Source organism: Dicentrarchus labrax, unplaced genomic scaffold (assembly GCF_905237075.1).
Source record: "Dicentrarchus labrax unplaced genomic scaffold, dlabrax2021, whole genome shotgun sequence".
NCBI lineage: Eukaryota > Metazoa > Chordata > Actinopteri > Moronidae > Dicentrarchus > Dicentrarchus labrax.
In genome coordinates this window covers 19,642,995-19,658,375 of record NW_026136720.1, presented here as the reverse complement: position 1 = coordinate 19,658,375, position 15,381 = coordinate 19,642,995, and the positions used below count along the sequence as shown (strand labels likewise).

The 15,381-nt window shown below is 41.0% G+C and overlaps 1 protein-coding gene across 1 annotated transcript; it reads left to right on the top strand.

Moving 5' to 3' along the window:
- Positions 1 to 33: 33 nt before the first annotated feature.
- LOC127352796 (mannose-binding protein C) lies at positions 34 to 15,176 on the top strand. The gene is made up of 7 exons (XM_051381490.1): positions 34 to 95; positions 5,261 to 5,327; positions 7,706 to 7,766; positions 8,004 to 8,187; positions 8,968 to 9,051; positions 12,273 to 12,341; positions 14,029 to 15,176. The coding sequence occupies exons 4-7, from the start codon at positions 8,004 to 8,006 to the stop codon at positions 14,409 to 14,411; spliced, it is 720 nt and encodes a 239-aa protein (XP_051237450.1). The 5' UTR covers positions 34 to 95; positions 5,261 to 5,327; positions 7,706 to 7,766; the 3' UTR covers positions 14,412 to 15,176.
- Positions 15,177 to 15,381: the final 205 nt, after the last annotated feature.

Sequence of the window (15,381 nt, the reverse complement as noted above, 5' to 3'; positions counted from 1 at the left end):
AGCCCCCCAGTGACCACATCATCTGGTCTATCTGCTGCTTTGCCTACACAAACCCCTGCTGCCTCGGACTGGCCGCTCTCATCTTCTCCATCAAGGTAAGTTCTTGCTTATGAATTACATCATTCATATGCAGATTTTCCAATAATTGCTTATGGACGTGGAATATTTTTAATTAAGTTTCTAGACATTACCAGGCTTAAAATGTATTATTTAAAAAACTAGGAAAAAGGACTAAAACAATCATTAAATGAGAAGAGCATTGTGGAAGAAGACCAAGATAAAAAAAACTATGTAGCCGATGGGACAGGGACAATGGATGGAAAGGGGAGAAAGCATAGGAATGCAGCAAACAAAAATCTACAGCATTTGCAGTATAATCAATATGATTTTGTTGTCCCAGGCCAGAGACCGGAAAATGGCTGGAGACATGGATGGTGCCCGACACTATGGCTCCACTGCCCGCTACATCAACATCTTTGCCACAATCCTCGGTTCCATCATCATCCTCACTATCCTGATTATAATCTTCGTAAATGTACATGCATTTATGAAATCAATCCAAATGATGGCACATAACTAGTATTATACGTGGTGAAGACGTTCAAATTGTCGACACATGTAAGGGACAGTGTTCAACTGTCAACTCAAGTTCAATGTAAACAGAGTCGACTGCCATGCATCAGCAACAAAGAATTCATCTAATGCGGAAGCTTAACTCTTTTTCTATTTGTGGTACTATTTTATGTCATTTTCAGCCTCCAAACTCTCTCATTTATTTGCTGGTTTAAAGTGTTGTCTGTGAAGGACAAGAGTAGCCTAAATGGTGTTGTGTGTCTGCTCCATGGTCATTCGAGGCCAACAAAGAAATGTGTGTGAGAATATATTGCATAATGTGCCCCTGCTTGTTGTTTCCTTGTATTGCCCCATGTATGTTGATTTGTTGCCTCTGACATATACTGGAACTGCTTTGCCTGTGAGTCTTGGAGTTGTGTGTAACAGACTGGGTAAGCTGCAAATGAATTGCTCTTCTTCAATAAAGTTCTGTCAGACAACTCATGTTTGAAATGTTTATTACAGCAGTATAACATAGTTAGATTTTAGCATCGAGGCTCCATCCTCATCAATTCCCTTAGATATGTTTACATAGAGATATTGGGGAGTGATGAGGAAATGCCTTAAACCCCCTAGCCGGAGCCTACAGGTGGGTGCTGGGGTGGTGGTGGTGGTGGTAGTGGTGGTGGTGGTGGTGGGGCTTACAGAACAACCGGCAGCAATATTGATGCAGGGCACCGTGATTTCAAGCTAAAGAACTTCTCCACCCAAAGTGGAAAGAGGGGGACTGGGTGTACCATTTATTTCTTATGAGTCTGTGTCTGAATCTGTAAAGAGGGGGAAAGACTGACAAAATGATATAAATGTAACAACAGCAGGCTATTACAAGTAAGCCTACCCCTCACTGCATTGTGCAATTCTGGGAGTTGCCCAAAACGGAAGTGTTGAACAACTGTTTCTTCTAATCATCTCAAACTTTGATACAAGCTATTTTGTCTGCAGCAAAGAATAGTTATAATCTCAGAGTGTGTGAACATTGCTTTTGCTGCATATTTATTCTTCTCACCCTCCAATAGCACACTACATCAACATAGAGTGGCATGATAATTTGAATGGTATTGAATAAACAATAGGCAATTTGATAATTATATATACTATGTGTATTTTGCAGCCAAAGACTCAGGCAGACACTGGGATGTGGTTTAACTGGGATGTGGTTTTACTTGTAGTCATTTTATTTCTTCACTTTACAACAAAAACAAATGAGTTCATGTTTGTTCTCTTCAGTCCACCAGCATGCGTTCCCTTCTGCTGAAAAACTACTCTCTTACTTGTACAAGCTGCAGTGTAAAACCAAAGAAACCAGCAGGTGCAGCACATTCAAACACATCAATATTGCATTACTAGAGCCTAAAAAACATATTACACCAGTATGTTTGCAACATAAACATTGAATAAGGATGCAATACCATATTTACCTTTTGGCTGAATTAAATTGAATTATACCTCCAAAAAATAAAAAAAATAAATTGTGGGGTCCCTTATAGACTTATAGATTTTGGAAATTAAATGTAGCTGCAGCACATCTGCATGGCATTGAAAATCCCATCAGTTTGTGTTACATCAAGCTGGGAACTTCTGGAATTGCATCATTTATAATAAGTGGTGATTCTTCTTCTCGCCTATGAGCTGGTCCCAGAGGCCTATAGGCAGCGGTTTCGAGGTTGTCGTAAAGTTGACAATGAGACCTTTGTAGAATTTGCCAGAGAGAAGGAAATTCTTTTCAATAGGTGGTGCACATCTCAAAAAGTTGAAACTAAAGAGCAACTTTGTGAGTTGTTACTTTTGGAAGAATTTAAAAACTGTGTCCTTGAAGCAGTTGCAATTTATCTAAGTGAGCAGCGTGTGTCCAAAGTTGGGGATGCCGCTGTGCTTGCTGATGAATATGTCCTGGCTCACAAAGCGGTCTTTAATGATAAACCTTGTGAGGTTAAGAACCATGATTCTCCTCGTTCTCTTGGTTTTAAAGCTGGCAGTAATGGTCCTGGTTCTTCATTGCTACAAAGCCTACTAGTTCTGGAAATTCTTAAGAGTTTTTTTTTTTGTAAAAAGCCTGGTCATGTTATAGCTGACTGTTATGGTCTCAGTAAAAAGCAGAAAGCTGCTAAACCAGTGGCATTACTAGCTTCAGTGCCACGTCTGCTTGGTAGAGAAGAAGGTCTCAGTCATTTCAGTGAAGACAGACCTGGGGTGGGGAAAGGTCTGAGTGAGTCCAGTGAGGACAGCACTGAACCTGATCTTTTTGCACCTTTCTGTATGGAGGGGTTGGTGGCCACCTCTGAGTCAGAGGAGTTTGTCCCAGTTCGTATCCTGAGAGATACAGAAGCCGCTCAGTCTTTGTTGGTGGAGGGAATATTGCCCCTTTCTGAAGAAACCTCTACTGGTGAAAATGCTTTGGTGCGGGGGTGTGGACTGACTTGGTTTGAAGTCCAATTGCATGTTGTGTACTTACAGTCTGGTTTGGTTACAGGCCCTGTGGCAGTGGCTATTCGTCCTGAACTTCCTGTAGAAGGAGTGGACATGATTTTGGGTAATGATTTGGCTGGTGGGGAGGTGTTCCCTACGCCCATTGTCGTGAACAACCCAGTTGGAGCTAGGTCTGTTAACCAAGGTGATCAGTTATCTCAGATGCCAAAAGTGTTTCCTGCTTGTGTTGTAACTCACGCTCAGTCACATAAGGTTTAGGATGTGGTAGACCTTTCAGAAATGTTTATAGCTCCATGTGAAGAAACTGTCGGGACTGTGTCTAATGGTCCCTCTGCCACTGCTGAGTTAACTTTAGCAAAGCAGTTTACTGATTCCACTGTAGCTGATACTTTTGAGGTTACATTGTCCAGTCCTGTCGCCATGTCTGATGAGTCTGAGACTCAGGTAAAGGTCGGCAGGGAGCAGCTGATAGAGGCTCAGAAGGCCGATCCTTCCTTGGCTAAGTGTGTGGCAGCAGCGTTGCCTAAAGATGAGATTGGTGCCTCTCAAGTGGTTTACAACTGGGAGGATGGTATCCTCATGCGTAAGTGGGCTCCCTCAGCTGATCACAATGGGTGTAGTACTGCATATCAGATAGTTGTCCCTGCTGGGTACCGGGCACAGATATTGAGCTTAGCTCATGATAATGTTTTGTCGGGTCATCTAGGGATAGCTAAAACTTACTATCGCGTATTGAAAGATTTCTTCTGGCCTGGTTTGAAAAGTGATGTTTCAAGTTACTGTCACTCATGTCATACATGTCAATTGATTGGGAAACCAAACCAAGTGATCCCCCAGGCTCCACTTCATCCTATACCTGTGATGGGTGAGCTATTTGAGAGACTCATCATTGATTGTGTTGGCCCGTTACCCAAGTCAAAATCTGGTCACCAGTTTCTCCTGATTTAATGTGTGCTACAACTCGATACCCTGAGGCAATTCCACTGCGTTCCCTCAAAGCCAAGGTGGTAGTGAAAGAATTGATGAAATTCTGTACCACTTTTGGGTTGCCAAAGGTCATTCAAAAAGACCAGGGTACCAATTTTATGTCAAAAGTGTTTTCTCAGGTGTTAGGAGTGTTGGCTGTGAAACATCAGCTCTCTAGCGCCTACCACCCAGAGAGCCAGGGGGCACTAGAGCGCTTCCACCAAACCCTTAAGACTATGTTGCATGCTTATTGTCTTGAAACTGGTAAGGAATGGGATGAAGGTATACCATTCCTGCTTTTTGCTATTCGAGAGACTGTTCAGGAGTCATTGGGTTTCAGTCCTGTGGAACTGGTATTTGGCCACACAGTTCGTGGACCGTTGAAGTTGTTGCGTGAGCAGCTGACTGGGGTTACTTCTTCTAGTCAAAGCGTGCTGGACTATGTCAGTTCTTTCAAAGAGTGTCCTCATCATGCCTGTGAGGTAGCGAAAGAAGCACTGTCTGGCTCCCAATCTAAAATGAAGGCTCAGTTTGAGTTCTATTGAACGCAGTTTTAAACCTGGAGATTCTGTGTTGGTTTTTCTTCCTATTCCTGGTTCAGTGCTTCAAGCTAAGTTCACCGGCCCTTATGTGATTGAAAAGAAACTGAGTGAAACGGATTATGTTATTCGTACTGCTGATAGGAGACGAAAGACTGTCATGTGAACATGCTCAAGCCTTATCTTGACAGGTTCGCTGAAACGTCTCTCTCCCCTCCAGCTAAGGTGTTGCCTGTAGCTGTAACAGCAGTGCTGCCATGCTATTCTCCTCAGGATGATGAGGTAGTGGTGCAAGATGCTCCTGTTCTGTGTTCTCGGCTGCCGAATTATTATTACCGAAGTATTAGGTGATTTGGACAATTACCTGTCTCATCTTTCTGGGACAGATAAGAGTAACATTCTCAAGTTAATTAAAAGCCATCATTCGCTATTTTCAGACGTACCGACCCAAACCACTGTGTTGCAACATGATATTGATGTTGGTGACTGTCTTCCTATTAAGCAGCATGCCTATCACGTGAATCCCACAAAAAGAGCTCAAATGCAAAAAGAGGTTGAGTATTTGCAACAGCATGGCCTGGCTGTTCCCAGCTTCAGTGCCTGGAGCTCTCCATGTTTATTAGTGACAAAGTCTGATGGAACACCACGCTTTTGTACTGATTACAGGAAACCTAATGCTGTAACTAAACCAGATTATTTTCCTCTTCCTTGTGTAGAGGATTGCATCGATAGAGTTGGAGCTGCTCACTACGTCACCAAGTTGGATCTGCTAAAGGGCAACTGGCAAGTACCGTTAACACCACGTGCTTCTGAGATCTCTGCATTTGTGACACCAGACAGGTTCATGCAGTATACAGTCATGGCATTTGGTATGCGCAATGCCCCTGCCACTGTTTAAGTTGGAGGTTGATGCAAGCGGGACTGGTGCTGGTGCTGTATTGCTGCAGGAGGATTCTTCAGGTATCGATCATCCCGTTTGTTATTTTTCCAAGAAGTTCTCTGGAGCCCAACACAGGTATAGCACTATCTAAAAAGAGACTTTAGTCATGCTTTGGGCCCTCCAACATTTTGAGGCTTATGTTGGCTCAACACCACAGCCGGTGTTGGTTTTTACTGATCACAACCCTTTAGTCTTCCTAAACCGCATGTATAATAACAACCAATGGCTCTTGCAGTGGGCTCTTATGGCCCAGAACTTTAATATAGATATTTGGCATAAGAAGGGGTGTGATAATGTTGTGGCTGATGCCCTCTCACGTGTAATCTAGGATATCGATGCTGACAGCATGGCTGTCATCTTAAGGGAGAGGGTGTTACGTGTCATTGTACTTTTTCTATCCTTTTGCCTGTGTGTCTGTTATGTCTCTGTGTTCAAGGTGCAGTCCCGAGTGATGATTGAGGGCACCTGCATGAAGCTGTGGGCGTGGCCTATAAAAGTGGATCCTTTCTCCACCTTCCGTCTCTCTCAACTCCCTGGCACAAGATCACAGCCTTTGTTTGTGTTGCTCTTCCTTTGTCTTTTTGTTAATGAATGTATTCCTTTGCATCGTACCAATATGGTGTCTCTTAAATGTGTTGTGGCTTTCAGCGGGTCGTAACACTATGGACAAAATTCTGAAATGAACACCTTTGATTTAATTTGACAGACTTTGAATTAATGGTTATAAACTGACAAAACAGTGTTCATGACGCAGCCTGAAATAAGTAATTTTTAAGTAATGTTTAGCCAATCTCTGAACCAGAAAAGTTTGCCTGCTCTGATAGCTTATACTGGCTACAGTCAGCCCACAGGTCTCCTTGGGCACAAATGTGAGATCATGGGCCACCTGGTATGCTAGGATTTCCAGGTGAAACAGGTTGTGTGATACTGATCACGCTCCGAGAACATTATTTATGCTCAGACACCAATCATCTTTGAGATGAGTTTGTTTAAACTCCTGCAATCTCCCAATATCCTCTGAGGTCACCTTCCTTATATAGTTTTTCCATTTGACTATTTGTGTCAGCTTTGATGGCTCACAAGGCCAGCCTACAGTCAGACTGCCAACTTTGTACACAAGATATCTAAAAAAAGAAGAAGGAAAGACTGACCTGACATTAGCTCAGAGAAATCATGCAAAAGTGATGATGGTGGGTCCAATAGACTGTATTTTGGTCCATCTGTTACTTGCCATCTACTGTCACACAGAAATATGGAAGGCTGACATTCAAATCTGAACACGTTCATGCTCACCAAAGAATAAACCCTGCTCTTCAGTGACTACAGGATTTCCTGAAATAAAGGAACAACTTGGAAGTGGATGAGGATATGTATTTTGTATATTTAAAAAAGCATGTATATTTTCACCAGCTAGGTGACGGCTGTTTGTCATCTTCTAAAATGATCAAGAGAGGAAGGCAGAACTTATGAAAACTGTTTTATGTGTGTGGAAGGAGTCTGAGAAAATAACTTTTTTTTCTGAATCGGAAAAATGTGGGTGTTGAACAGGCACAAACGGTTTAATGAAATATACTATTGAGCAGTGTTATGGAAAGGGTTTAGGGACGGTTTAACTTCTTCATTTTTGAAGTTTATTTTGACCCATGTTTATTCAATTTATCTAAAGTGCAGTATTAAAGTACCCCTTCAAAACAACACCACCCACGGTTTAGCTAATGGTTAATTTCATTGGGAACAATTGTAACAGAGTCAGTAACCATCAAAAGCAGATCATGGTACTGCTTGGAAACTCAAGTGTGAATGTATGTGTGAATTTAAAATGCGTAGTATACTTTGCCAACTGAGGCCTGAATTAATAAATATTTAAAATAAAATGGGTTTGAAGCTTTTTGACTAACCTTCAGACTTCAACCAAATGTCAACTCAAAATCAACTATTGCCTCTTTAAAACAGGCAGGGAAGAGGGTGTAAAATCAGCCTCTGTTTCATATCATTTCATCTAAAAGATGTATCCTAATATGTTTGAATTGAAATGTGTTATATATGAAATATATCTGTTGGCACAGACCTTTGCATTCTCAGACAATTGTTGGTTAAAAAGAGGGAGGTTTTGGAATACAGCCTTTTTTTTCTCTTTTCTGTGTAAAATCTTAAAATCTCACCTGCTTTTCATTTCCTCTGTACTGGGTCTCATATTTTTGACTGTGTTTTGTTTTCTCAGCCATTTTTTTTTGGAGGCAGCACAGAGGCAGCACATAAAGCAGATAATTCCTGGTTTATACGTGAGTTTCTTTCTGTTTGGGGTACTGTTTGGTGCTTGATTAACATCACTGACACCTTCACTTTCTCAGTACCTTTACAATACAATTACATAGGAAGTTGTTTTTGTTTTTGTTTTACTAAATCTTACAAGCTTGAAACCTTACAGTTGTAAATTATGATAAAACAATATTTCTGATGCAGCCTGTAAATAGGAAGTTCTTAAACTATAATTTTATAATTTATAATCTAAATTTTAGATGATGAGGATTCATCTCCTATTCCGTGTCCTCTGCCTGATGGCTCCTTTTGGCTACAATCAGCTTCAAGCTTCTCCTGGTCCCAAAGGTGGGAAAGGAGATCCTGGGCCACCTGGACCACCTGGACCACCTGGACCACGACCACCTTGTCTTTGCACTATAAGTGGACTTCCAGGTTTGCCAGGTGGGTAACATTGAGTTCAGTGTATCATTCCTTCACTCCATTTGAATACTGACCAGACTCCAGTTATCCTTGACCTGAATTCTGTCACCTTCCTTTTGGAAAAGCAGACGGTTTGTTCTTACTCAGCGCCACCTGTAGGCTTATCATGTGAAGTGCGGATTGCCTTGAAACTAAGTGAGAATTGTATTTCTTAATAGAGAATTGATCTAATGTATGGTCAGTCAAACTTCTTAGGAAGACTAAAACTCAAATTTCGGAATGCTTTAATGTTCAGTAAAGTATAAACCCTATAATAACATGGCTCTGGTGTTACCTCCAAGTCAAACCGCTCTGTCCCACTGAGAATTAAAGAACAGTAAAGTTGTCTCTCTGTTTTTCATCTTTCAAAATTGTTTCTGATGCGGCCTCAGAATTTCACCCTCACTAGGCTGCTAGTGAGGCTATGGACCTTAAGTCATCTTTGATGTATTCTTAAGGGGTTGTGAATTAGTGGTTCTTTAAAGATGACAGCTGTCGCTCAGGAGGTAGAGTGTCAGAAGGTCGGTGGTTCAATATTTGGCTCTTCCCGCTGAATGTTGAAGTGTCCTTGAGCAAGATACTGAAAATGCATGTGAATATGCTTAGTTTCCATCTCTGAGGAGCAGTTGGCATGGCAGCCTCTGCCATCAGTGTATGTATGAATGTGAATGTGACAGAAAGTGTAAAACGGTTTAAGTGGTCGGAAAACTAGAAAAGCTCTATATAAGTGCAGTTTATTTATTATCTTTACCTGCTGTACAGGGGACCAAGGACGACGTGGATTACCTGGACTTCCTGGACTTCCTGGACTTCCTGGACCAGCTGAATCCATTCTGTGTGGACAAGGTGATTTAGTTACTAGAGTTTATATATACTCTTTATAGAATTATTTTCTTTTGTTGCACAGTTTAGAGAGCAGGTGCTCAAGCTGCCCAACATGCATTCTGTTTGTCTGTACCAGACTCAAGCCCAATACACTTATCCATTTACCCTGATTACACGTGTGGGCAGTGCACCTTGTAAACGAGAACTCAAACATATGATTTTATATAGGCTATAGGTAGATTATTTTTAGACACACACACAATGTCATCGGTATTTATTTTTACTGAAAAAGAACTTGAAGCACCATGTCAAGTAGACTAGCTCAGCCGACATGACCGAACCTGACCCGAACCTAAACATCATTTCTAAATTTTTGTCCCAACCTGGACCGACAGGTCTCCACTCCTTTCTTTCTCTCTTTTTTTTAAACAAATCTTTATTTAGTTTAACATGTTAACAGATACAGTGGCAAAACAGACAAGTGCAATACATATATTCTCCTCTCCTCTTCACACATCACACTTAACCCTCCTTGGGACACCTCCCCAGGCTGTTATTTCTCAGATCCACCCAGCTTCGTTATCTCTTAAACACACACACAAACAACCACCTTAAATGTACCCAGAGTGAATATCATGTGTAATGATAACTAGCCTATACTACAGTTTTCACTGACAGTGCTATTTTACGCCAGACTAGCAGGTTGTTGGTAAGCTTAAAGGACAATTCCGGCGCAAAATGAACCTGGGGTTAATAACACATGTGTACCGAGTTGGTCCGTTCTCTGGGATATGTTTTCATGCTAATCGACCGTGACCGGTTTTAGCACAAACCGCTAATTAGCTTATAACGCTAGCCAACGCGGCACAGAGTAACGTGAAAAGAAAGCTATTTCTATACCACTAAGAAGGCTCAAAATAGCACCACACTTACACGGTAGCATAATGAGGGCCCCTACTTGTAAACCGAAGCATTGAGAGAGTTCCAAGAGTTCCAAGAGAGAAAGCTGCATGAAAAATGTGCTCCTGAATTCATCTCAAACATGGACCTAAACAGTGGGATATTTTGCAAAAAAAAAACATCGAATTTTCTTCAAAAAGGACTCTAAAGAAAAGGTAATACTTTATCAGCAAAACAGAAGAAAGAAAATACAATTTTTGGATATATTTTTTAAATGAAAACAACCAGCTGACTGTCAAAAGCTAGCTGGCAACTGTGTATCAACTGCTGTAAGCTACCACCTGCCACAGTGCAGAACATTTCTAAGGAGGAACCAGACTTAATAAGATAAAAGAAGAGGTGTTTTATGAAGATAAGGAGGAGAAGAAAATAACAAACCAAAAATCATAACATTAATAACTGTGTTTAAAGGCTAAAAAAGCTAGCAACAGTAAAGAGTTAGCCCACTAGTAAACAAACAAAGTGGTCGCCATGGAAACAGCCAAGCAGGGAACAGAGAGCAGCAGCCAGGGAGAAGTTTAAGTTTCTGTCCATCGCATCTGCCCTCCACTCAGCCTGAAGAACAAGCCCCACAAGTGGTCCTGCTGGCTGACTCAAATGGGAAATTCCTGGACACAAGCAAGCTTTTTCCTTTTAAGAAAGTGCTGTCTAAACGTTGCAGCACCACAGGCCAGGCAATGAAGCTGTTGAGAAAGGAGACCCTCGGGAGCCCTCAATGCCTGGTGATCCACACAGGAACAAACAACCTGCACAACCTCCGAAGGGACACTGCTGAGGCAGTGAGGAAGATGGCGCAGCAGGCCACCAAGGAATTCCCTGACACCCGCATCGTGATCTCCACCCTGCTGCCCAGGACAGACACCCCTCCTCACGTCATCCATGACATCAATATGGAGATCAGAAGAGGTTGTGCCACCTTACCCAACGTCCACCTGGCCCTCCACCCAACCATTGGCACCTGGGACCTCTACGATGGACTCCATCTACACAGAGAGAAGGTGAATATCTTTGCAAAGACCCTCAAAGACACGGCCCTAGGACACAGCCCTTCCACCCTCTCTTCTACCAGAAGCTTCAGAGACCATCACAAACCTCCTCCCCCCCATCACCAGCCCCGGATCATCCCCCCTGCTGTGAGGAGACACACCAGCTCAGCCTGGACCCCACACTACCCACACGCCCACCACCTCACCACTGTGAAACAGAACCAGCTGCAACAAATGCATGTAGAGCAGAATTTGGCAGATACCCACTGATAATTAACATTCAGAAGAGAACGCTCAACTTTTTTAACCACCTGAAATCCAGCCCCAGAGACACCCTCCACTCCAAAGCCCTCCAAACCCAAGAGCTGAGCCCAGAAAAGAGTCCCCTATGTCAGTTGGTACTGAGGCTAACTGCCCCCTCTCAGACACACTCTGACCAGCCTCACAACAACACTGCTCTACAAACACTAATCAGTGTAAAGCAAATTATAGTACAATGTAAAGAAAGCTATCTGGACCATTGGGAAGAAACAACTAAAAGCCAAAGTAGATTGGAATGTTATCTTGACCTTAAAAGAGATTATGAATTAGCAGAATATCTCTCTACTGTCAGAGATAGAAAGCAGAGACAGATCCTAACCAAGTCGAGGCTCAGTGACCACAAATTGGCAATCAAAACAGGAAGACACAAAAAATCATGGCAACCAAAAGAAAACAGAAAATGTGGTCACTGTTCGACAGGTGAGGTTGAGACAGAGATGCACTTTCTCCTACAATGTACAAAATTAAATAATACTAGAAAAATGTATTTGAACAAGTTCAGCTCTTTGATACCAGATTTCAAAGAGCTGAATAACCTCTCCAAATTAAAAATACTCCTCGGAGAAGGAGAGCGGGCACACCTTGCTGCCCAGTATATATTAACATGCCACAACCTGAGGGACAGTGAGTGATCGAGGCACACACACACACAGACACACACAGACACACACACACACACACACACACACACACACACACACACACACACTGTATATAACTTATATAATGTTCATATAATAATAATGTATATATCTTTGATTTATTGTATTGTATTTGAATACTTTGCTTTGGCAATATTGTTTTTAAAAAACTTTCATGCCAATAAAGCCCATTTTGAATTTGAATTGAATTGAATTGAATTGAGAGAGAGAGAGAGAGAGAGAGAGAGAGAGAGAGAGAGAGAGAGAGAGAGAGAGCATGGAAATGCTCCAACTTACTGCAGCTTACATTGATAACCTAATCTGTTCGATCCAGATATATTTGACCCCACCATCAGCCAGGACCTTAAAACCTTAACGAAGAGCACTACTACGTTAGAGCTGAGTAAGTATCCTATCACTTCAATTGAATGTTACAGGAAGAGTGTGCATGTACATGAGTTAGATTTCTTTTTCTGATTTTGTGTGTGTACCTTTGTCCATTCACCATTGTACTGTTTGTGTATTTTCATAATTTCTTCGTTTGTGAGTAGGATGTTTAAGAAAGCTGCACTGACTAAAATAATTTCTGTGAAATGCGGTCATACCGGATGCCATTCATCTTATTTAGATGAGGACAGAAAGACATTTATGTATTTATGCACTGTATTATTATCTTTCAGATGGGAAATTCAAGTGTTGGTTTTGTTTTTGTTTCAGAGATTTTCTTTCATTTGATTTGGAACTCGGAACAACAAAGTAAAACGTAAATATGGTTAAGGGCACACAAGCCCTATAATGTAATATTTTACTGTCAGAGGAAGAACACATATAATTAATTAATGTCATCACAGGACCTAAGTATAAGAGAGGAGTATCATTTAACATCAGTGTGCTGTAGGGCCCCCTACACGAGAAGTCCCCAAATCAAATCCAGTTTTGTCAGTTGAATTACTGTACTGTTTTTTAGCTGCACCACTGTACACAGAGAAATGCTACTAACTATTACAAACCCAGTCTTGTCTCAGAATCAACTAACAACAAAACTGTAATTGAAATAGAGTGTGACATGGAGCAGTGTGACTCATTTCTGTTCACTGCTGCTCAGGTGTTGAATGCATAAAAATGAGCTAAACTACTTTTGCTATTACTATAATTACTCTACAGCAACACAACAGATACACTGTGGTGAGCTGTGATTTTATTACCAAACGCACACTTTTACTTCTTTCACTATGTGGTATTTTAAGGTATTAAAACTTGAGTCTCACAGATAAAACATGAGAACAGACATGTAAGCTGTTATAGGAGTGTGAGGCGGCTGCTCTTGAGGTGCACTTCAGTGCAACTGGGTGGTGGCCATGAATAAACTATTTTGAGTCAAGAGTGCTCTGCTGTGCTGTCACTAATGTATGTCCCCAGTTGTGGTGAATATCTTGTCTTCTGCATCCCTAATACCAGGGAAACCTATGGTTATCCACAATGTTGAGTGGTCAAAAGGCTTTTGACATGAAACAGGCAACAGATGAGTTATTACAAATGATTGTGCTGTGTGCTGTGTGTGCGGATTGACCAACTTGTCAGTGCTGTAGTCCAGAAGGTTTGTAGTATTTCTAAAATACCTTACGTGCATATTGTATATTATAAAGTTGTACACTATAAAATCAAAGCATATTAACAATATTAACTCACACATCAGATTCACTAGTAAACAGAAAAAGTAAGGTAATCATGCGAAGGAAGACAGGAGCATAAAGACTACATATCTGACCAATATCTAAGAACTTCAACCACCACCAACAAATAAAAGATCAGTGGTTTGGACTTTCCTACAAAGAGCAGAACTTGTTGTCAATAATGAGGAGGCTAGAGGGAAGATGGAAAATCTAAATAAGAACATCTCTGATCCCCCAATACACCACCCCTTATGTGATGACATGACTAATGCTGAAAGATAAGAAAACACCTAGTAAGAGGCTCTTGAGTTAATATTATCACACAGTGTTTAGTTTTGAGACAGATTTTTAGCTCATAGATCAGAAGTCACATACTCATATATTCCTAATTTTCTGCATTTTGATTTCTTTTTTCAGTTATAAACTATGACTTTGTACGCAAAGTTGGTCAGAAATATTTTGTGTCCAACAAGGAGAGAGACTCTTTCTCCAGAGCTGTCGAGTTCTGCTCCCAGCAAGGCTTGGAGCTGGCGTTGCCCCAGAACGAGGAGGAGAACACCGCACTGACTGAAGTATTTGTGGACGTTTACAAAATGGCCTGGATCAATGTCAACAATAAAAAAGCAGAGGGGAATTTTGAGACTGATATGAGAAACCAACCTTTGACCTTCACCAAATGGGGAGAAGGGCAGCCAGACAAATCCATTGAGGACACAGGCTGCACCATGCTGTCAGAAAATGATGTCTGGCGAGTGACACCTGAATGCTCCTTCAATGCTTACATCATTTGTCAGTTATAGAAAGGTCTTATATCCCTTGCATGTCTTGTTTTAATGGAAAGTTTTTAATTTACTTTATTGAATAAATTGTTTGAAATAAAAGAAAACTGTAGAAAAAAAGGTCCCTCTCAGATGTGGAATAGGTAAGAGTGCCAACTGTGTCTGTTAAAGTGGCGACTTTTTACTATTCAGACACAGTCACACCTTGCCTTTTTCAGGGAATCTATCATATAAAATGGTTGTCTTGAGCTTTGATTTAGATGAGTATTATATCATTGTCCTGATTCTAGTTTGGGGAGAGAAAACTGTATAAAAAATTTAATCTGCAAGCATTTTCTCATTGTGCTAATACACTGCACTATAACTTTTACCCTCCTGTTTTAACTATTTATTTTCTATCTCACTCTTTTAATATTTAAATGTTCTTTTGCATTACTTTTTGCTTTTACATTGTGTTGTAGTTAGTTGAAGAAAGAGTGTTGAGTCTCATTCCCAGGTCGTCAATAACCATCTATCTTCAAGACACCAACCCAAAGTGTTTTTTTTATCTTGCTTGGCTCTGATTGGTTGTTTTCGTTCAGGTCCGGTGGATTCTTGTAAGTTCCATTAAGAGCACTCAGATTAGCCAGAGAAACCAGATTTTTTCACAAATTATCTGTTGTGTCTGTTATAAACATTACCTACTGCAGCTTTAATGCCCTTTATTTTTTATGTAAAAGTACTTTGAATTACCTTTGTTTTGAAATTCATTATACAAATAAACTTGCCTTGCCTGCCTTTATAGCACAGTCGCTTTTCTTTGCTTTTCTTTTGCTGTTATCCATCCAGGTATCTGCTCTGGTTATGAGTTCTCACAGGTAGAGCAAAACATCCTGAAACCGAACTATGAAAATTCAGACTTTATCCACAGTAGCCTGAATTGAAGCCTTTCAATTCATGGATACATCAATTGCTGTTATAAAAGAGCCAATATTACAGATGCCTACATAAA